Source organism: Crassostrea angulata, chromosome 3 (genome assembly GCF_025612915.1).
Source record: "Crassostrea angulata isolate pt1a10 chromosome 3, ASM2561291v2, whole genome shotgun sequence".
NCBI lineage: Eukaryota > Metazoa > Mollusca > Bivalvia > Ostreida > Ostreidae > Magallana > Magallana angulata.
Window position 1 is genome coordinate 41,974,105 of NC_069113.1, and position 21,305 is coordinate 41,995,409.

General features: G+C 32.8%; 4 protein-coding genes across 5 annotated transcripts; 1 reads left to right on the forward strand and 3 right to left on the reverse strand.

The window, feature by feature from the left end:
* Positions 1-47: 47 nt before the first annotated feature.
* LOC128176890 (protein phosphatase 1 regulatory subunit 21-like) lies at positions 48-5,951 on the reverse strand. The gene is made up of 11 exons (XM_052843421.1): positions 5,904-5,951; positions 5,503-5,571; positions 2,908-3,054; positions 2,676-2,777; positions 2,313-2,477; positions 2,088-2,146; positions 1,669-1,763; positions 1,243-1,445; positions 518-619; positions 300-388; positions 48-192 (listed from the first exon to the last, which is right to left on the reverse strand). The coding sequence occupies exons 1-11, from the start codon at positions 5,949-5,951 to the stop codon at positions 48-50; spliced, it is 1,224 nt and encodes a 407-aa protein (XP_052699381.1).
* A 3,514-nt stretch (positions 5,952-9,465) lies between these two features.
* On the reverse strand, positions 9,466-13,879 carry LOC128177866 (dynactin subunit 3-like). Of its 2 annotated transcripts, XM_052844762.1 has the most exons (8): positions 13,768-13,879; positions 12,733-12,756; positions 11,765-11,849; positions 11,521-11,607; positions 11,091-11,174; positions 10,421-10,479; positions 10,238-10,297; positions 9,466-9,737 (listed from the first exon to the last, which is right to left on the reverse strand). In XM_052844762.1, exons 1-8 carry the CDS (start codon positions 13,861-13,863, stop codon positions 9,654-9,656), a joined length of 579 nt encoding a protein of 192 aa, XP_052700722.1. In that variant the 5' UTR covers positions 13,864-13,879; the 3' UTR covers positions 9,466-9,653. The 2 variants fall into 2 exon arrangements, with proteins under 2 accessions (XP_052700722.1, XP_052700723.1); XM_052844763.1 differs by lacking the exon at positions 12,733-12,756.
* A 193-nt stretch (positions 13,880-14,072) lies between these two features.
* LOC128177867 (sarcoplasmic reticulum histidine-rich calcium-binding protein-like) lies at positions 14,073-16,625 on the forward strand. Its single transcript, XM_052844764.1, has 5 exons — positions 14,073-14,335; positions 14,448-14,519; positions 14,746-14,800; positions 14,993-15,029; positions 15,345-16,625. The coding sequence occupies exons 1-5, from the start codon at positions 14,180-14,182 to the stop codon at positions 15,430-15,432; spliced, it is 408 nt and encodes a 135-aa protein (XP_052700724.1). The 5' UTR covers positions 14,073-14,179; the 3' UTR covers positions 15,433-16,625.
* Positions 16,626-19,022: 2,397 nt separating this feature from the next.
* LOC128176891 (CAAX prenyl protease 2-like) lies at positions 19,023-21,019 on the reverse strand. The gene is made up of 3 exons (XM_052843422.1): positions 20,962-21,019; positions 19,328-19,390; positions 19,023-19,225 (listed from the first exon to the last, which is right to left on the reverse strand). The coding sequence occupies exons 1-3, from the start codon at positions 21,017-21,019 to the stop codon at positions 19,023-19,025; spliced, it is 324 nt and encodes a 107-aa protein (XP_052699382.1).
* Positions 21,020-21,305: the final 286 nt, after the last annotated feature.

Below are 21,305 nucleotides of genomic sequence, written 5' to 3' on the forward strand. Positions count from 1 at the left end.
AATAAAATCTTCATCGCGTCTTAGTGGAAAGGCTGAAATATGTAGTTCTACTTACTCTGAGCTGCTAACAGTCCAACATATGTATCTAGTTTGTTAAAGACAGCAGTGAGGTGCTTCAGTGAGGCATGAAGATCCATGTTCTTGGACTCGAGGGAGGCACTGCAAGACGATACAGCACACTCCTCCTCCAAACTGTTCACAACAATAAAATTATTTAGTACAATAAAACATCCTTTTAACTAATTCATGTAAACATCAAAGTCAGTAACATCCCCTTAATCTTGAAAAAAAATTCAAACCTGCTGAGTTGGTAAGGTAATAATTTATTCATATAAGCAACCATTTTCTTGAAATTGACAGCAAAGGGCTGCAACTCTGTAGCAGTTTCCTGAGAAAAAATAATTCAATGTAGGGAACTCAAAGTGACTGCAGGGTAATGCCAATTTTAACACAGTGAGTTTGTGACTGATGAATACCAACATCGAGAGGGTTAACTGTATGTGGGTTAGACATTTACCAGAGTGGTCAGGGAGTCCTCATTCAGGGTGGACAGGAAATGCTTCAGGGACTGTTCAACCGGTCTCAGGTAGGTCATGTTCTCATGGAGGTATTTACAGTACTAGAAACAAGGATAAATAGGTCACATAAAACATATACATGTACATAATCTGTAATCATGAGCTACATTTAGTATATAAAAGCATAATCTTTTTATAATTAAATCTGAGGTGGCTTAGTTTACAATGTAAAAAACTACCTTCTGTTTAGTTGACAATTTCGATATTATATACCTGGTACTGTAGTAGATAGTTGTAAATCACGAAATATCAATTAAAAGTTCTTTAATCACGAACAATACTTTTACTAAATGGATAATATTTACATGTGGGTGAAAACCAATATGTACATAACTGTAGAAGCACATATTTTTGTTAGGTCAAAATTTCGTTGTTTTTTAACCAAATAAAATTCCGTCGGCATTAAATTTTGTCATATTATATTGTAATCTCTTTGTATTCATTAATACTTTGGTTAAAAATTTGTCTTGGGCTTAATTTTGTTGATTTATACTGCCAACGAAAAAGACGAAATTAAATCCTCAACGAATATTTCTCTTCTACGGTAGATGGTAAGTTAATAAATTTTTGTAAAAAATTGTGTTTTTTTCATTAGACAAGTGATACAATTTTAAAATGCTCTATATTAAATGATATTCCCCACTATTTTCTTTCTGATCATTACCTGTATATTGACTGGGCTGTATGGCTCATGAGTTCCATCAGCTGGATAGATTTTAGACCGCTGCTCTGAGTAGGTGTAGAAATTGGACAAAGCCTGAACAAGCTCTGCTGTGTGATTGGTGGCCTGGCTGACTAGTTCCCGTGCCTGTAACTGGTGCCTTCTATCATGTGTCGGCAAATTCAAGCCATTCAGATCTCTGTTTTCTATACAGAAAGTATTCAAAGCATCCAGAGAGTTTTATAAAAGACATCTGTGGTATTATCATGAATAGTTTTTTAAAAATCTATATAATATACATTGTATATTCAAAATACCAATAATTTAACAAGACCAAAAAATTAAATCACATTATCTTTCTTGAGTATCTCCACTCAAAATGAATGGTTCATACAAAATGTAATAATTCTATTCCACAAGATATCTTACTTGTGTCAATGAAGGGCAGTTTGTCTGTGATAATTTTGTTGGCCTGCTCTAACTGTTTCTGTAGGTGGCACTGTACTGTCTTCAGCTGGTTCTCTCTACAAAAACACATGTAGGTGTAACATACATACAAGTTTATTATATATAAATTACAATTCAATGCAGTCTATCGAAACCTAAATGCTATAGACAAGGAATGTTGTGTTAAAAAGTGCAAGATGTCTAGCTAGAAAGTGCCATTGAAATTTTAAATTTTGTCATGCAAAGCATGGCTAATATTTAGAAGTTTTGGCCGTGATGACCTTATCAAATCATTTGTTAAATATTCTTCATCCCAGAAGTTTGTTTTTAATAAAGCTGTAATAATGTTAACAACTACTAAAGAATAGTGTTCAATTCAAATACATCATGCCAAATCTTACGCAATGTCCGCTCGTGATCTGCAGCTTTTGGTTTCTTTTTCCAGTGACTGGCACTTGATCTATAATAAATTAGCTATCAATTTTTGTTATATATCACACTGAATTATATTTCTTCAATCCAAAAAACATCAATCAATTTCTTTCTAATAAATAATCAAATAAATTCCTGAGAAAATCCTTGATCCATCCCCAATAAACACCCCCTTTCTGACCCCACCCACTGACCTCTAGCATGGCCTTTTCCTCCTGCAGTTTGTCTATTTGGGCCTTGTCTTTCTGTATGGTGGAGTCTAACACCTCCTGGTGATGACTGAATTTTCCCTCATAGTCCTTCACTGACTTCTCCAGTTCTTCTAGCCTACTCTGATATTGCATGTTACTTTCTGCTACCTGGTTCAAATATAAAAATTTTACATTCAATTTAAAAAAAAGGAGCCAGAAAGTTTTCTGCATTGGTAGATTTCAGTGCTAAGATGGTAATGGTGGTTACTCAAGTAAATCTATCTTACATGTATATGTAACAATCATTTAACACACAATCTTCTCAATATCTCTACCAGACGATCATATAATCTATAAACTTCTAACCTGTTTATGTAGCATTTCATTCTCCTGTATTTTATTCATCAGTTCTTCATTATACACTGAAGTGGGGGATGGTAGGTTCACTGGACTTGCATCGTGTTTGTGCTTCAAGATAATGTAAGCCAGTTAATGTAAAACTAAAGGCATGTAATATTCAAATCTAATAATCTTCATAAAATAATCAAAGTGCAAATTTTTATCTAGAGGTTATTGTCACATGTATGCCAAGATTTACTTTGGATTTCTTCTTGCTGGTCTCTGCTTGGTCAAGTTCTTCTTGCAGAAAGAGAACTCTAGTTGACAGCTGCTGGTTTCGAAATGTCAGGCTATCTACTTCCTGTTCATATTTCCTGATGGACTGCTCACATTCTTTAAGTTTTTCCTATAACAACAAATTACATCACATCATTACTGGTAGGTAACTTATGAAGAAAAAAAATATGTACATAACTAAATGTGAGGGTTTGGCCTGCTGAGGGTGCAAAACACAGTTTTATATGTAACGTTATAAGGACGTTTTCAGATGAGGGGCAAGCAAAACTGACCCCTATAAAAATAAATTGTTAAAATATGTTACATATATATTTATATATCAATAGAAAGATAAAATCGTGAATTTTGTAAATATTTAAAAATAATGCACATGTAACTTAATGCTAGAATTTATTTGGCACTCAAAACATGCGGAAAATAGACAAAAGGGTGCCTCTAAATGCAGTACACCCATGCATTTTAGGCTCCCCCTAAAAGCAGAATGCAACCAAATCAGCCATTTTTATTTCTGTACATTTTCAAGAACAAGTCCTTAGGCATCATTTCATAGTATTTTCAGGGTACATTCGCCAGCTTTTTAAAGAGCTACGTTACCCGCTAAAAAATTCATGAAATTCTGCATGTGTAAAATCGGGATGTTTTTGGAGTTACCGCCCTTTATTTTAGAGTCTCACAAAATTAATTTTTAAAATGTTTCTACATACTTTTTTCATGTATTCGAAAGATAATTCACTATATTATGCAACTGGGAGTTTAACAATGTTATTTTCATGTATACCGCATAAAAATAGCAGGAAAATCCCTACCCATCATGCTTTTCCCCAGAGAAAACCCCCCTGGATTTTATACGAAACTGTGTTTAGCTACCTTAAAGGAAATAAAATATTTTTGTATGCCACTTTTTAATGCTTTGATGCAAAGAGGAGAATATTACAAACATTTTGGTGTACACAAAGTTGAATTTAGTGAAAAAATGGCCGAGATATTGTCATTTAGGTAGGATGTGTCAAATACATAGATAGACCTTTCGAACACGACTGTGCAGTTCAAAATTCAAAACTGACTTTCCACTTACTAATTCTACTTTATTTAATGAATTGAACATAACCAATGGTACTGCGCATTTGATACTGATGACAAACACATTTTAAAAAAATAATTACACCCCCCCCCCCCCCCCCCCCCCCCCCCCCCCCCCGGTCTAATACAATTTCGGATACTTAACACAATTGTCTATTTGAATTATGCACACATGTGTAATCATTTCATATGAAATTTTGTTGAATCAATAGAGCGGCTCAAAACTCCATAACCGGATACTCATTTTAACACATAATTAAATACACATACACATAAAATAAGTGTATCATATTCTCTCTATTCTATATTCTATTAGTTATGAACTCATGATCGGAGCGGCTTTGTTGACATGACGTCACACTTAAAAATGTCACAATGCTAATGCATCACAATGTAAAACAACACGTCACAATACACAATCATATACCCAACGTCATAAAGTGAGAAATGAAACATGCACAAAGCATGTTATACATTTATTTAATGCTTCAGGGTCAAACTAAAACTCTACTGACTGAACAAAAATGCTAACGCAGCAATTTTGTAAGATAAAGACAGACAAACGTTATATTATGTGTTCCCTTAAGGGTGCAAAACACAGTTTTATATGTAACGTTATAAGGACGTTTTCAGATGAGGGGCAAGCAAAACTGACCCCTATAAAAATAAATTGTTAAAATATGTTACATATATATTTATATATCAATAGAAAGATAAAATCGTGAATTTTGTAAATATTTAAAAATAATGCACATGTAACTTAATGCTAGAATTTATTTGGCACTCAAAACATGCGGAAAATAGACAAAAGGGTGCCTCTAAATGCAGTACACCCATGCATTTTAGGCTCCCCCTAAAAGCAAAATGCAACCAAATCAGCCATTTTTATTTCTGTACATTTTCAAGAACAAGTCCTTAGGCATCATTTCATAGTATTTTCAGGGTACATTCGCCAGCTTTTTAAAGAGCTATGTTACCCCGCTAAAAAATTCATGAAATTCTGCATGTGTAAAATCGGGATGTTTTTGGAGTTACCGCCCTTTATTTTAGAGTCTCACAAAATTAATTTTTAAAATGTTTCTACATACTTTTTTCATGTATTCGAAAGATAATTCACTATATTATGCAACTGGGAGTTTAACAATGTTATTTTCATGTATACCGCATAAAAATAGCAGGAAAATCCCTACCCATCATGCTTTTCCCCAGAGAAAACCCCCCTGGATTTTATACGAAACTGTGTTTAGCTACCTGAACAAAAATAAAAATACAAAATAGGCCTAATTTCAAATGAGAAATGGGACTTCAAAATTGTAAAAACTTGATTAAATATTGTTAATGATGATTCAATTTGTCAAACTGACAAAACACATTGGAAGCAATTTTATTATCAACAGTAAGCATGTAGTAATTGATTTCATGACAAGTCAATTACAGTACGAGTTTCTTAATGATGTTGCACAAGTTTATGACCCACTTTTAATTCATTGCAGACTGCTTGCTCTTCTAAATAAGCTTTCTTCAGAACGGGGATTTGTGCTTTCAACTGGAATAAAATACAAAATAAATATTATATTACACCAGTAAGACTGCATATTTGATAATCTTCTACTACAATTTTTTTTAAATTTTTCAGCAATGAAATATTTTATTTTCAACGGATACACAGAGGGGAAGAACTATATAAGCTGATAAGACACTTTCTTTTGACCCCAAAAGAAGTGAAAGGGGGCGTTAGTTGACATAACAATTATTCGTCGTTTCAAACAATTTAAAAAACAAAAGCAGTCCTTTGTAATAAGTAAACTGTTTAATAACTCTGAATGTTATCGAATTCTTTCACTTTTAGCATTCAATTCAAACAAGATATAATAAAACCTTGGCATATTCAGTGGCCAACTTCTGATATTTCTGTGCATCAGCCATCTTTCAAACAGGAAGTGTATGTTCAGATGGGTGCGTTTTCGCAATGTCTATAAAAACATAAAATCCACGCAGATGGTAAATCGCTAATACAAAGGAACTGGGATTGTAGCAAGATTAATCATTATAATATACAATAGGTTACCAGAGACAAAACTAAACAAAATTCTTGAGATCTCTTAAAATAAAGACGTATGAACTCAATTTATTACAATGCAAAAACTAACGTATTTCTAAAAAACAAATATGTAATCATGATCACATACGACATAAAATTAAATTAATATCAGGAAAAAATAAAAACGAGATATCATAAAAGGCAGTATTCGTCCATAAATATGTTTAGTACAAAATCATATATAAGAGAAAATAAACTTTATAAACAATTATAAAATGTACTTATATATAGCCTACCGCATGTCTTTTACTTCTGAGAAAACGCACAGCTAGGCGCTCCCCCGTTGGAGGAATCAGTTTACAGAAAAAATGTCAGCACTAAATTTTTTAGTGTATGTTAATGATTTTTTATTCATTGATTTAGACGAGGAGCGCATATCTTGATAAAACTCTGAAATAAATCATCGAAAAACATGATAAAATAGAAATTACCCAATCAATCCATAACATATTACAGGAAACCAGGTTTTTAAAAATGAGTTTCAATTCAAGAAGTTTCCTGAAAGTTAAAACGTAATATTCAATGAAATTAAAAATTTAAAAGATGCTCAATCGACATATGATATAGCACTAGACTGCAAAGACAGATATATCGTAATGTAATTATAATATAAATCAGGCACGTAGCATCGTTTTTGAAAGTGTGGGGGGGGGGGGGGGCAGACTCATCCAAAAAATCTTGACAAGCAAAAAAAAAAGGGGGGGGGGGAGCTTACTTTCCAAAATCCTGAAAATCCTAAACCGTGGGGGGGGGGGGGGGGCAGCCCCCCCCCCCCCCCCCCCCCTTGCTGCTACGTGCCTGTAAATGATCAATATTAATGTTCGGGAAGTAAAAGACGGGAAGGATTCGACATGCAATCTAGCAAATATCCCAACAATGATCGAATTTAGAGGTAGTGATGATAGATCCTCTCCAAGGGTCTTCTTTAATAAAGAACGATGGGGGGGGGGGGGGGGGGGCTATTTTTGGGACTTTGCTTCGACTTTAACCTCTCACAGTTCAAGATAATTGCTTGGTGAGAAAGGGTTAGGACAGTGATTTTACACCGACGTCAGCTATAACCCGTATATGACCTTGGCATTTGACATTGAACTTCTTTGTTATTTGGAAGATTGACACTGGTAGCAGTATTGTTATTCATAGCGTCATATGATTGTAGGTATTATTATTTATTCAGAAAGACAACCTTGGCCAATACAGCCCATCAGTTTTACAATAATTCACATATTACAATATAATAAAAACATTAGACTCTTTAGAGCTAAAATGGGGGGGGGTGTCTGTTTATCCAAGAGCCAAATCAAAGACCTATCAACACAAGCCCATTGAAGAATTAAAATTACGGCAGATATCAATTTACTAAAACTTAGAATATTTACATGTTACGTACGCGCGGTGAGTAAATTATTCGGACGCCTAAAAGTTGTTTTTAAAGTATGATAATAGAAATATATACATATATTTACATCTACCGAGTATTATTTCCTCTATTTCTTACGAAAACTTATAGTTATTACGCCCTGTTTATCGATTGGTCGAAGCCTACAGCGACCTAAGAAAAATCAAGGACTGCACGAAATAATCATGATGCTGTCATACTCAAAGTCTCACAGGAGACGATTTGGCTGTTTCTTTTAGCTAACGTACTTACGTACATTAACAGTAATTAAGTGAATTTTACTTACTTGTGATAATCAGTTTATCAATTAGCTAAAAGAAAGATGTAAATATAAATAATAAAATGCTTTTTTGATGATTCATGCGAGTTATGAAGGTAGCGATCACTGCAGAAAAAATTTACATAACCCGCTAACCAGCTAACGCGGGTTATGTATTTTTTCTGCAATGTCGCTACCTTCATATTCCGAATGAATCACGAAAGAAAGCATTTTATTGTTTAAGTAAGTTCCATAGACCAGTGAAAGCCATCGTGCTCAAGTCTTGACCCCCCTCCTTTTTTTTTTTTTAATAGATCGGCAAAATGGAATACTTAATCTAGGTACCGATAATGATTCCTTCTATTTCTTACGGAAACTTATAGTTAATTCATAGCTCTATAGACATGAAAGAGACAGCCAGAATGAAATATACACGCAACGTTATCGATTGGACGAAACCTACAGCTACCTATAAGAAAAATCACTGACTGCACGAAATAATCATGATGATGTCAGACTCGAGGTATCACAGGAGACGATTTGGCAGTTTCTTTTAGCTAACGTAATGATGAATATTTACAGGAAATTAGTTAATTTTATTACTTTTTACAATCAATTTATTTTGTTAAAAGACAGATGTAAATATAAACAATGAAATGCTTTCTTTGATGAATTATGCGGGTTATGAAGGTAGCGATCATTGCAGATTTTTTTTTTCATTTATATTATTTATTCATTATTCTATTTATTTACTACAATTAATTTATTTTTTCCGCAATGTCTCCACCATCATATCCCGCATGAATCACCAAAGAAAGCATTTTATTGTTTATATACACACAATTCAAAAACTTTTATTTGCTTATGAAGGTAGTCATCACTGCAGAGAGAAATAAGTTACATAACCCATTGATCTTGTTACACTCACCTTCATCATTGGTCATCCCAAATGAACCACCAAACGAAGTATTTTATTGATTTAACATTTACTACAAGATAAGTTTGTTAGATCATTAGAACCATTTTAGCAAGACCTTGGACTTTCGGGTAAAACGTAGCTATCTTTTTCTTGCGTCAAAACAAGTTAAAATTGACGCTAGTTTTAATAAGCGAAATATACATGTACACAGATTGTGAAGTCTAAGCTCAAAGGCTAGACAAATCTTGTTGATTTCAAAGTGTATTGGCTGAGTGGCCAACTATCGAATAGACTGGCTTACACCACATTGCTGTAAGCTTTTGTGAAAATGGTTATAATACATGTATTTATGAACAAGAACTGTTTCTTTTAAGAAATAGATGAGAGAGTGAATGTATATATTCCCGAGTAATAGTTATCATTACAAGGTTTCATCAGAATTTCAGCAATGGTTTAGCACATTGAACAGTTTATCAAAGGATAACATTTTATACACTGTACTGCAATTTTAAGCAATAATTATAGTTTAATTGCCAGGGAAAAGTTCCCTCTATTACTAAATACATTCGGTTTCCTATTAACATCATTTTTAATACCGGGTATTAGTTATTTTTAATTATAAGATATAATGTGAAACGTCACGTAATTGTGCTCACTTTGAATAAAAATAAGTACCGCGTATCTGTATTTTTTTTTTTTGACAAAAAAATAAATAAATACAAAACACCATTTCTATCTATATAAACAAGGACTCAATTTTTAACTTAACTTTTTTTATTATTTTATCCATAATATCAAGCAAACTAAAAACCACCCTACTTTAACTGTTACATGTAATTATATATATATATATATATATTCTTTTAACTGAACAGTCACAGTTAGATTTTTAGACATTAAGTTTCAAAAGATATTGCACTAGTTTCACTTCCTGGTCGCAGTTTTAGTCCTCAGTTCTTGGACTTTATCTTCTTGGCCTCCATTTTTGTTAGCGTCTCATCCCATTGTACAAACTGTCGAGATACTAGAGTTATCTACCCTTGGTTAAGGTTATACATGTAGCATGAAACCAATCAATGTCTCTCATCCTAATACCCTACTATAGTTAATCGTTTTTTTTTTTTTGCAAATTAAAACTGATTTTTCGTGGTTTAAAATACCTGTATTTATACATAAGAAATTTTGTAGCAAGTCTATTTTAACTCATATTTTTATAACTGTCTATTAAATATGCATGTACATATATGTACATAATTTAATATGCTTTAAAGCTTTTTCCTGTTTCGTGATCACATTATGATATCATAAATTTAAAGGAAATAAAGAATACCCTGACTTCTCATGTCTGGAATATATTCCTACCTGTGCCATGTAAAGAGTTTTGACTTTAATTACCTTTGCCCTTCATGGACCTGTTAATACATTAGACACACTTCTTATCCATGCAAAAATATAGCATACCAATATTCTGATGACGTAAAATGGATTGCATGTTTCTCTGAAAAATTCACTTTTTTTTCCACGAAAAGGATACAATATTATTATATGTTGCCAACAACCTTCTTGCTTCTTCTGTGAGGTCGGCAGTTTGATCCTATCACAAAATAAAAATAAATGCCAATGAATACATTATTTTCCATACAAACAATTGGGTTTTAAGAATTTGTTTTGGTCTAAATTCTTCGGAGGAAATTCAAACCCTTGTATAGATTCCTACCTGTTGTGTAATTTGAATCTGACTCAACGCCTCAAACTTCTCTGTATATTGAGGTGTTGCTGCTCAAAAGAAGAAAACTTTATTAAAACTTTTCAAACATTGCACCTAGTGGTGTTTATGTCGTCTGGAAAAAAAAATGTAATCTGCTACTTTCAGGAAATTGCAAAAAGTGAAGTATTTGTTCAGTAAAAAGAAATAAGATAAAGAATTTCCATAAAAAAGAGATCCATTTATGTAGTGAAGATTCCACAATCAAATTATTCTGATGGATAAGCTGAATGATGGATTTCTTCACAGAATGTTGATTATTTGTTTGTTCATATATATATTTTTTTTAAATCATCTCAATGCTCTAAATGTATTGGTATTTGTTTTATAAAAGTTATTTGTATGATATACATGCATACACATATTGACATAACGGTCATCACAAAAGTTGTTTAGTAGGTACAGTAAAACTCGTTTAATACGAACACGGATATTGCGAATTTACGGATATAGCGAAGTCATCTTGGATCCCCAGCTATGTAAATTTAATGAATTTCTTATACGGTTATAACGAATTACAGATATAACGAAGTAATTTCTTAGGTCCCAGTGACTTCGTTATAACCGAGTTTTGCTGTAATCTTAAACAGTAAAGGACAGTCTGACAGAATGTGATCCTTACCTTTCAGATGCTCACTGTCTAAAGTTGGTTTTAATTCCTCCATTGTTTCTAAGTTTTTAGCTTGGTCCCTCAAATATTCCTCCTCTGAAAAAATGAATAACAAATTATGAATAGCCAGTGCATGTGTTTCATTATGAAAAGCTGACAATCTATGTTATATTTCTAATGATAAGCCATAATACCAGTACTAGTACTGTAAATATCTCACAAGATGGTGCACTGTATGCCTTCACTATAGGCATCGTAAATGCTCATCATCATGTGTAAAAAAAAAAAATGACAAGAACCTATTACCGGTATCTAATTCACTTGTGTATCCTTGGATCTGCTCATTTAGTTCACTACACATACCTACGTTTTGTGGAATAAACTGAATGAGAGAGAAAAAATCAGACTGCTTTCCCAGAATGCAGTGACCTTTAACCCCTACCTGCCATGATGACCTCCTCCATGGCCTCTTCACTCATGGTCATCTCATCTGTGTAGGCAGGGTCCAAAAACTTGTGCAGATCTCTAGCTGGAAGCAGAGGAAAAGAATCAAAACCTAATATAGAGAGCATTAATTTTCATCAAATTATACATTTTATTTCTTAAAATTTATAGATTGTTTGATTTTCTTTCTTTCTTTTAGATGTAATGCAAGTATCATCAGATTCTGGTGTTGTTTTTCTTACATTTTTTGTAAATCTCAGTTATTCTTTTCTTGTTCTTTGTTGCTGTGGAAATCTTTTCCATAATGTTGGCTAGTTTGTCTATGCACTGAAAATTTGGTAAACAATAACTTTGTGAACATTAAACTGTATATTAAATAAATACATGTACTAGTAATTCTTAGAAATACATGCAGGTGGGGACCAACCATTGTACATCAGAATTCATCAGAGCTGTTCTTTATTAGAAAATCTCTATAAACTGGTCCCCCAAAATGAACTGTAACTGCATGCATTAAAGCTTTTATCTGCTGAGAATAATTTTAAAAGAAAAGGATCGAAGAAGAGAAAAATAAAGCCTACAAAAAGTATGAAGGAAAAATATCTTAAAAAAATTAAACGAGTATGATACATGTATATATAATTCATTCTCCGCATTTATGCATCAGTTCTTGTTCCAAATATCTATCTAAAACATGTATAATAAAACCTTGACTTCAGATTTTACAATCTTGGCTTTGTAGAGGTAACAACATGTAATCCTAGTTATCAGCAAACTTTTATCAATTCTGTATTTCTGCTGGCTTGAAAATCGACTTTGAATTCAATAAAAAGCAAAATATGAAATCTATACTACTGGGTATATAATAGATACTAGTAACATAAAATCCCGAAATCCCAAAAATCTTTCTTCTACCAAAATAGGGTTTTTAAAAAATTGATCATTAATAATGTTATTAATAATATCCATAATCCATATCCTTTAGTAAATGTAAATATGAAATCATGAAATTTAATCATATCCTTAAATCCAAGTAAAAAGGTACCAGTGCATGAATCCACCCATAAAGTTTATACATATGTATACTTGGTAATAATGTTATACAGATGAGAAAATGGGTGAACAAAGTGCAAATGGAACAAAAAGAAACAAAAGGTAGAATTGTTTGTGAGTGGTGTTAATACAACTAGCATATTATATACAATGTTACCTGCACGGAAGAACTCTTTTTGTCCTGCATAAAAATCAAAAGAAAACGGATACTTGACAACAACCATGCTTAACATGCACACTGAAATAAAAAGTGCAGTGGAAAAAAACCTTGGTTGCTCTATTCAAAGCCTTTTGAATAGAATGTTCACCTGGCCAGTACTGGAACCTAGAGTATCAGTTCTACCCAGATTAACATTGAAAATATATCATAACTGTTATTTAAAAGACATTTCTGAAGAACATGAAGAAACAAATGGAAAACTTTTACATAGGTTAGCTTAAAAAGAATTTTTAAAAAATCACAGTACATTTTGGTTTCTCAATTCCTTGTTCACAAACAGCATTAATAGTATTTTTATGCTAAGACTGCTTAATTAGTTCACAAAAATGCAGTATAATTGTTGGATAAAACATACAGAAAATATATTCCCAACAAAAAAATCTGAAAGTGCAAATATTTACTAGATATAACTCACTTTCTTGAAGTCATACCTGAGTAATCACACGGCCTAGATTTAGACCTAATGTGACACCTGGCTGACCAAACTGTATACCCTACTGAGCAGTCCAGCAAGCTATTGAAAACTCCACTGGTATTCTGTATTGTAATTCACTGTAAACTTCAGTTGTTTCCAGCTGAGATTGGTTTACAATAGCAGCGACTTGAATGCCTTTTGTTTTTACAATTGTAGGAATTATTTGTTTTTTTTTTATACTGATTAAATGGAAAGCACCTTAGACTTACTTCTAAGATCAGAATAATACTCTTTCATCAGTAAATACCAGCTTTTATTCACCATGCAAAATTGAGGCAAACGGTTTATATACGTCAAAGTTTGTCATAAAGATTCAAGCATGCCTTATCAACAGTAATTAAACAATAAATGGTTTCACTGTAACAGATATAACATCCATCCTATCTGTCAGTGTGACAGTTCCAATTTTGTGTAAAGTAAATTCATAATAAATGCATTATTTACGATTGCAGCATTCCATAAATGAACCAATATATTTCTATACATCTGAAACATACCTTGGGATAAAAGGCATCTTTCTCTGAATTGCTAAATACTATGTTTTCAATAAAATCTAATCTTTCTTCCAGTGCATCTAATTCATGGTCTGCCATATTGAATGACTATGACCTGAAAATGCATGAAAACCTTATTAATGTTTCTAAAAAAAATAATATATACTAAGATGTCAGATATTCTTGAAACAATAAGAATCATAACTTTTTGAGAAAATCTTTTTTTATAACATATCTTGGATAATAATAAAAATTCTTTGAACTTTAAATATAAACGTGAAGCGAACCCGATGTAATTTTCTCTTTAATCCCGGAAATCCAATACCCGGAAAAGGAAGCACGAGGAACACGTCACACAACAACACTTTGGATTTTGGACGCTGTGTTGAAGTTCACTAACAACGGTGCCGAAATTATGAGGATGCAAACAGGACAGTTATTATTTCTAGGCTTATGCATTTTAATGACAATTGCCAGTGCTACAGAGTCAAGTGATGAAAAGGAAAAAGCGGATCCAGAGAAAGTAGAGTACGCTAAGGGTTCAGTGTGCGGGTATTGTGAATACTGCAAGGTACCTATATATATGCGAACGAATGACAGAGATCTAATCTTTGAATACCCACATAAACATTATATATATAGGAAAGCTAGAAATGAAGTTGTTTTATTGATTTTTCTTACAGTTCTGCCAGCTTTGTGAAAAAGACTGTCCTTGTGAAACCAGCCCAACGAAACCCAACTGTAAAATGTGCAAGGTGGGTTCTTCTACAAATATTCAGCATGGGCATAAGGTTATTAGTGTGGAATTGTCTAGATGGAATTAAATTACCCAAGGCATAATGCCATGATTCTGCACACTGTCTTTGAAGCAATGTTGTATGAATCATTTGATGACTTATCCTCAAATAACAAGATTCTAAGAATCAAGTTGTCCAAAATATTTGGTATTATATTCACATGCATGTCAATTTATTTTTACAGTATTGTAAATTTTGTTACCTGTGTTCCGGGGTGTGTGATACAATCTGCCAGCCAGGTAATTGATGTATTTTGTTTTTGTTAAATTATAATTATACAATTATATGATAAACACTGTCAGTGAACATGCAGATTTACTGTATTCTACAAATATTAAAAAAAAAAATTCATACCATATACCTGTATATGCGGCTGATTTTGTTGTTAAAATTTTTAAATTCTTTTACCATACAAATGATTTTAATTTTAGGTGGAATGATAGACAAGGTTTCTGCTGCTATTGTCAAGTAAGTATATTTAGATCTCTTAATTATATCTAGTTTTCAACACTTTTAACTTTTCCTGTCCTTTAAGTTAGATCTAGATAATTAAATAAATCAATTTTGATATTTAGCATAAAAAAATATGAAATGTGAACTTAAATTTTTTCATTGAATGTTGGTTTAAAATTGTATAAGTACTGGTAATGGCCATGACTCATGCTGCTCAGATATACTAGTACCCAAAGGGAAAATTATTTGACTCTATAACCACCCCCTCCCCCACCCCCCCCAAAAAAAGATTTTGTCATCATTCATTATTTTTGTTAATTTCTCCCTCAGCGCTCTCCCTTCACATGATCCAGATGAGATTAACAAAGACATAAAGTCAGTGGATGATTGGATTCAGAAGAACAAAGATGAACTATGATGTGATAGACTCTAGGAAACACCATTCCACCATTACTGTGTTAATATTTCATCATTCATTCCTTACAAGTGATAATGTTGTGTTGTGAGTGTGTGCTTGACTTGTTGAGTTCTTCTATGTTTATATATAGGTGTTGTAATATTGTATTCCTTTATTCCTCACCATATCTACACTTAATATTACCGAGATTGCGTAATAGAAGGATATAGACTGACACAATAGGAACCACTCACCAGTATTTGTTTTATATTAATTATGTATCGAACATGAACTACCATTGTCAAAAAATCCATGTGTAGTCTTGCATACACCTTCTTATTGAGGACCAACTAGCTGACTGCTTCTGTCATTTTCATAAATATTTGCTTTGACAAATTTCAGTTTTTGGGATGTAAAAATGATCATGTTCACTTAATAAAACACGCAGTTCTGTTTATTGATGCATGTGTAAGCATTAATGTTATACTAGAGAAATTTCCATCACAAAAGTATGAAAGTTATGTACAGCAGATTGAAAATGGGCAGAAGTGATTCATTAAAGCAAGAAAAAATCAGCAAGTTGGCCCATGAACAGTTAGTGTCAGAAGGATGCACTCTTACCGTGGGTTTTTGATTATGGTGTATTCTCCAAGTTAATTTGGCAGCCTGATATTTGTATTTACACTTTATAAGGGCATAAGTGCTAAATAGGAAGAATGTGATAATCCCAATAGCTTGAAATGTAAACTGTAACTTGCCATATGAACTCTAACAGAGCCATCAAGAACAAAATGTGATACCGTGCAGCATATCATAGAGTTTCTACAATATTTACCAAAGAAACATAACTGTACTAATCAGGTGAAAACCCATATACATCAAGATTATTTCTCTGTATGTCATGTGACTTAATTTGGTAATAGAAAAATCAAACTGAACATTTCTTTTGTATAGATTTTATGTATAGTTCATATATTGTTAACACATATACATCTGAATTTGTTTCTGAAAACCCTTAATTAACACTTTGGCATGATAGATTTTCTTGTAGATAGGAAGTGCTTGTGTCAGTAAATGAATGTCAGATATTTATTTATCTATATTTGCAATGACCACTCCATTCAGTACATGCATGTTATATTTTCTCCCCTTTATGAATTTATGTACCGTTTGTTTTTTTATACTCGAGAGAAGAAATAAAAGATAAAATTACATGCGATTTTTATTCAGTATTTTGGGGTTATCTTTATTGTATCTTGAGAATGAGTATTGGATTGCTACAAAAGGTCTTTCATTAAGGTTAATGATTAATATGTTCCAGGTATCACTTCTATTCAAGAGATTAGTTGTTACTGATGCACATACATGCAACAGGAATGACCTTCCACATGCCCGTGTATATGAGCAGTTCATTTACACAGTAAAAGGAATTTTAACCAGCCCTAGTTGAAGTTGGGTTTTCTTTTCTTGCCAACCGATATCCGAACAAAACTGATATATGCTATTTAAGGAATAAGGAACCATTCTTTGAGTATCATGAGGTGATAATTTTGGTCGGGGTGTGGTCAAATCCAAAAAGCCCATATGCTCTACCGACTAAGCTAAAGGGTAAATCCTCTAGCTTAAGTGCTAGTAGGAGCGTGGCAGTACTGAGCTTTTATAAACACACTATTACACATCTCTACAAATTATCCTTACAGTCTAATTTTTTAAATATTCTGTGTAGTGTTGCTTGTTGCTTTGGTTTGAATAATATTTTTGCATACAATAGCTCTGAAAATCTACTTTAGCATATTTCCAAGCAGAGCAGATCAAAAACCAAAAGATCTTAGAAATTACAGCTACAATAAGCTGGATATGGGCATTTGGAATGGAAAAAAAAAAACCAAGATTTTTTGTGTAGAATTTATTATCATTAACAAAATTTAAAGTAAACCTACTATAAAAAGAAATGAGTCACAAAAATAGACTACATGGACTTAATAAGCTGCTGCAAAATATACATATAGATCATGTGACAGGTCATCAAGCTGAAAGACTTGTCATGCTACATATTCACCTTTTATAATATGCATATGTACCCAATATATAGAAAGAATGTGTGAAAAACCTTCACAGAATATTAAACATGATGGCTATAAAATGAAGAAAAGCACAATGTACTAGTACTTTAGGCCAGAAGATTCAGGACCCCATCCAATTACTGGGGTAGGAGGGTTTCCGTTCTATCCAGCTTTTCTATATACCCTGGTAATTATTTATCTATCATCAGAGTACCGACATTGTAGCCTCTTCTAATTTCCCTATACATATACCATTCAATGATTTTTGAAACCCATAATCGCAACTGTGATCAGAGGAAAAATAAGTTGTAAGTGAAATTATGCTAACATAAATCAATACATATATTGCACTCCGAGATGGCAACTTCTGCCCTTTCTCTTCTTTTCCTTTCAAACAAGTTATGCTAAACATGTAAATGTACACGTATCTTTAAAATCAGGTACAGGTCAAAATGCAAAGCAAATATATGAAGTTCATAAAGTTATTTGAAGTGAAAACTGACCAGCAAATCATTAGGCAATATTGTATATCTAAATAAATACACATATGGGACCATGAAATACAGTTTTGGTTGAAAATGTAAACTTAACCTTAAACTTGGTTTGAAACAAATATATTGTAATGTCTTTAATGTCCCTTAACATGTACATGTAGATTCATCTAGAACTGATTCATCTAAAAAGAATTTACAAATAACATTACAAAGAATTCTTTTTATATAAAAAAAAAGGACTAGAAAGGGAATCTTCGTGGAAAAATTGGTACCCCATCCATATGATATGATATATTAACTTATTAAGTAACCACTTTACTTACTAATATACTTGTGACCATGCCATGGTATTTGAATAATATTTAAAAACAGCAAACATACAGGTATGTGTTTGACAAAAGGCTAACAACATACAAATACTTAAATACACTTACAGGTCAATATTAATTGCCACCTAGCAATTGGACTCTTCCACTCAATTTATTACACACATTCATCCTGCACAAACTAAACTGATATTGCACCAAATGAACGTCAGATAAAACATAAAACAAGGACATTGATTGTTCTACTGCAAGACAAATCATGGTAATTCACATGGTGCTGGACTGTTGTAAAAGGGGGATAACTCCTATTGTTCAATGAAATGTTCTATTCAAAGAAGTGCATGGATATTTTTTCTTACAACTTGAATTTCCAAAAGTTTCTTAATACTGATTATAAGAAAATATGTTGAAGTTATCTCAGTAATTTAAAAATAATTAAATAGCTAATATTGAAAAAGTATTCCCTTTGCCAGTTCCCTAGTGGAATTTTTGGAAATTCAACAGGAGTGTTTTTGCATTAAAGTTTCTACTAAAATTTTACAAAGACCATCCTTAAAATAGGACACCAAACATAGACCAAACAACTGTGAATACCCCTAAATTACATTGAAAAAGATCACCACCAACAATATCTGGCACAATTAAATCACATTTATAATGAGACCAATTCATTCAAACAACAGCTGTATTAAATAGTTTGCCATTTGATAAAGTAAATGTGCCTGAAATCATAAATCATAGATGTTGTTGCTGTACAGGAAAGGGGAGGTAATTGGGTACAGGAGAGCCATCCACATGACCAGCCCAATGACAAAGCTGGCCATCAGCTTGTGTCTGGTTTCTGTGTTGGGGTGGGACATGACTTCCTGGAAGGCCGGGAATCCCATGTGGTTACAGAAAGCATGGACCACTACTGGCGCTACAAAGTGTCCTAGAAATGAAACAATCAAAACAGATTTATTCCATTTATCTAAATGAAAAAAATTTTGTTTCTTATTTCTTAATTGACATGTTTAGAACCTGGAATTTTTACCTGTCCTGAGGAATAGGAATGCTGAGTAGGCACCAAATACTGTTGTAAAACCTAGCTGAAATACTGAAAAATAAAAGTAAGAATCAAACTGAATACTGAAATTCTAATGTTTGCTTGCCTTAGGAATAAGCTAATGGCAAAAGAGGATTAACAAGATATCTGTGAGCCAATGCTCACTAATGATACCCCCGCTCTGATGTGAATATGCAAAATAAGCAAAGTCGACATTTAACAGAAAGCTGGCATCCGATTGGTACAGAAATATATCCCACAATATGGCATGCCTAAACAAATAGTGTGTTAAAATTTCAAGCATCTGCGATAAATAGCTGCTGAGAAATCTTTGAGTAAAATTTGTTTGAAAATTTTGGCTAAAATAAACAAAGTACTCATTTAACAGGAAAATGACGTCCGATTGGTACAAAAATATATCCCATGATATGGCATGCCTTAACAAACACTGTGTAAAAATTTCAAGCATCTCCGATAAATAGCTGCAGAGAAATCTTTGACGAAAATTTATTTGAAAATTTTGGCTAAAAAATAAGCAAAGTTGACATTTAACAGGAAGTTGACGTCCGATTGATACAAAAATATATTCCACAATATGGCATGCCTAAACAAATAGTGTGTTAAAATTTCAAGCATCTGCGATAATTAGTTGCTGAGAATTCTTTGACGGAAATTTGTTTGAAAATTTTTGCTAAAAATAAACAAAGTCGTCATTTAACAGGAAGTTGACGTCTGATTGGTACTAAAATATATCCCACGATATGGCATGCCTATACAAATACTGTGTAAAAATTTCAAGCAATTCCGATAAATAGCTGCTGAGAAATCTTTGACGAAAATTTGTTTGAAAATTTTGGCTAAAAAATAAGCAAAGTTGACATTTAACAGGAAGTTGACGTCCGATTGATACAAAAATATATTCCACAATATGGCATGCCTAAACAAATAGTGTGTTAAAATTTCAAGCATCTGCGATAATTAGTTGCTGAGAATTCTTTGACGGAAATTTGTTTGAAAATTTTTGCTAAAAATAAACAAAGTCGTCATTTAACAGGAAGTTGACGTCTGATTGGTACAAAAATATATCCCACGATATGGCATGCCTATACAAATACTGTGTAAAAATTTCAAGCAATTGCGATAAACAGTTGCTGAGAAATCTTTGACGAAAATTTGTTTGAAAATTTTGGCTAAAAAATAAGCAAAGTCGTCATTTAACAGGAAGTTGACGTCCGATTGGTACAAAAATATATCCCACGATATGGCATGCCTTAACAAACACTGTAAAAATTTTAAGCATCTGCGATAAATAGTTGCCGAGATAAATGCGACAGAAATTTTTGTTACGGACGGACAGACAGACGGACGGACAGACACACATGGGTAAAACAGTATACCCCCGCTCCGAAGTATACCCCCTCTCCTTCGGAGCGGGGGTATAACTAGTTTAAATGAACGTCTTAACCAACACACAGAGATTGGCAATTATTATATAAAGAATTGTACATTCAATGTAAAATTAACATTATAATACATGTAACACTCCTACTCCCTTTGAGATCTGTTCAAAGTAAACAATTGCTTTGTTATTGGTTGACATTTGCCATGGTGGTTTGACTTACATGACTTTTTGAATGCCTCTGACACTGGTTCTTTGGCTATTATAACTTTTTCAATCATGTGATGAAAGTGTGCTGCAAAAGAAAACTTCCTTTTATTTCTACATGTTATGAATCATTTAACTGTATGTTCATAACGTAATAGAATGTTGAACAAAAACCCTTACCAACGCCAAAGAAAAGTGGGCACAGAAAAACCGACCATCCTGTGCCAAAACTTGGGACAAGCAGCGGAAGCATACAAGCTCTGTAGATCATCTCTTCTGTAATGGGGGCCTTCAAAACAATGCAATATTAAGTTACCGGTATTTAATAGTTAAACCCTTTAAGGTTCCATGATCATTTGT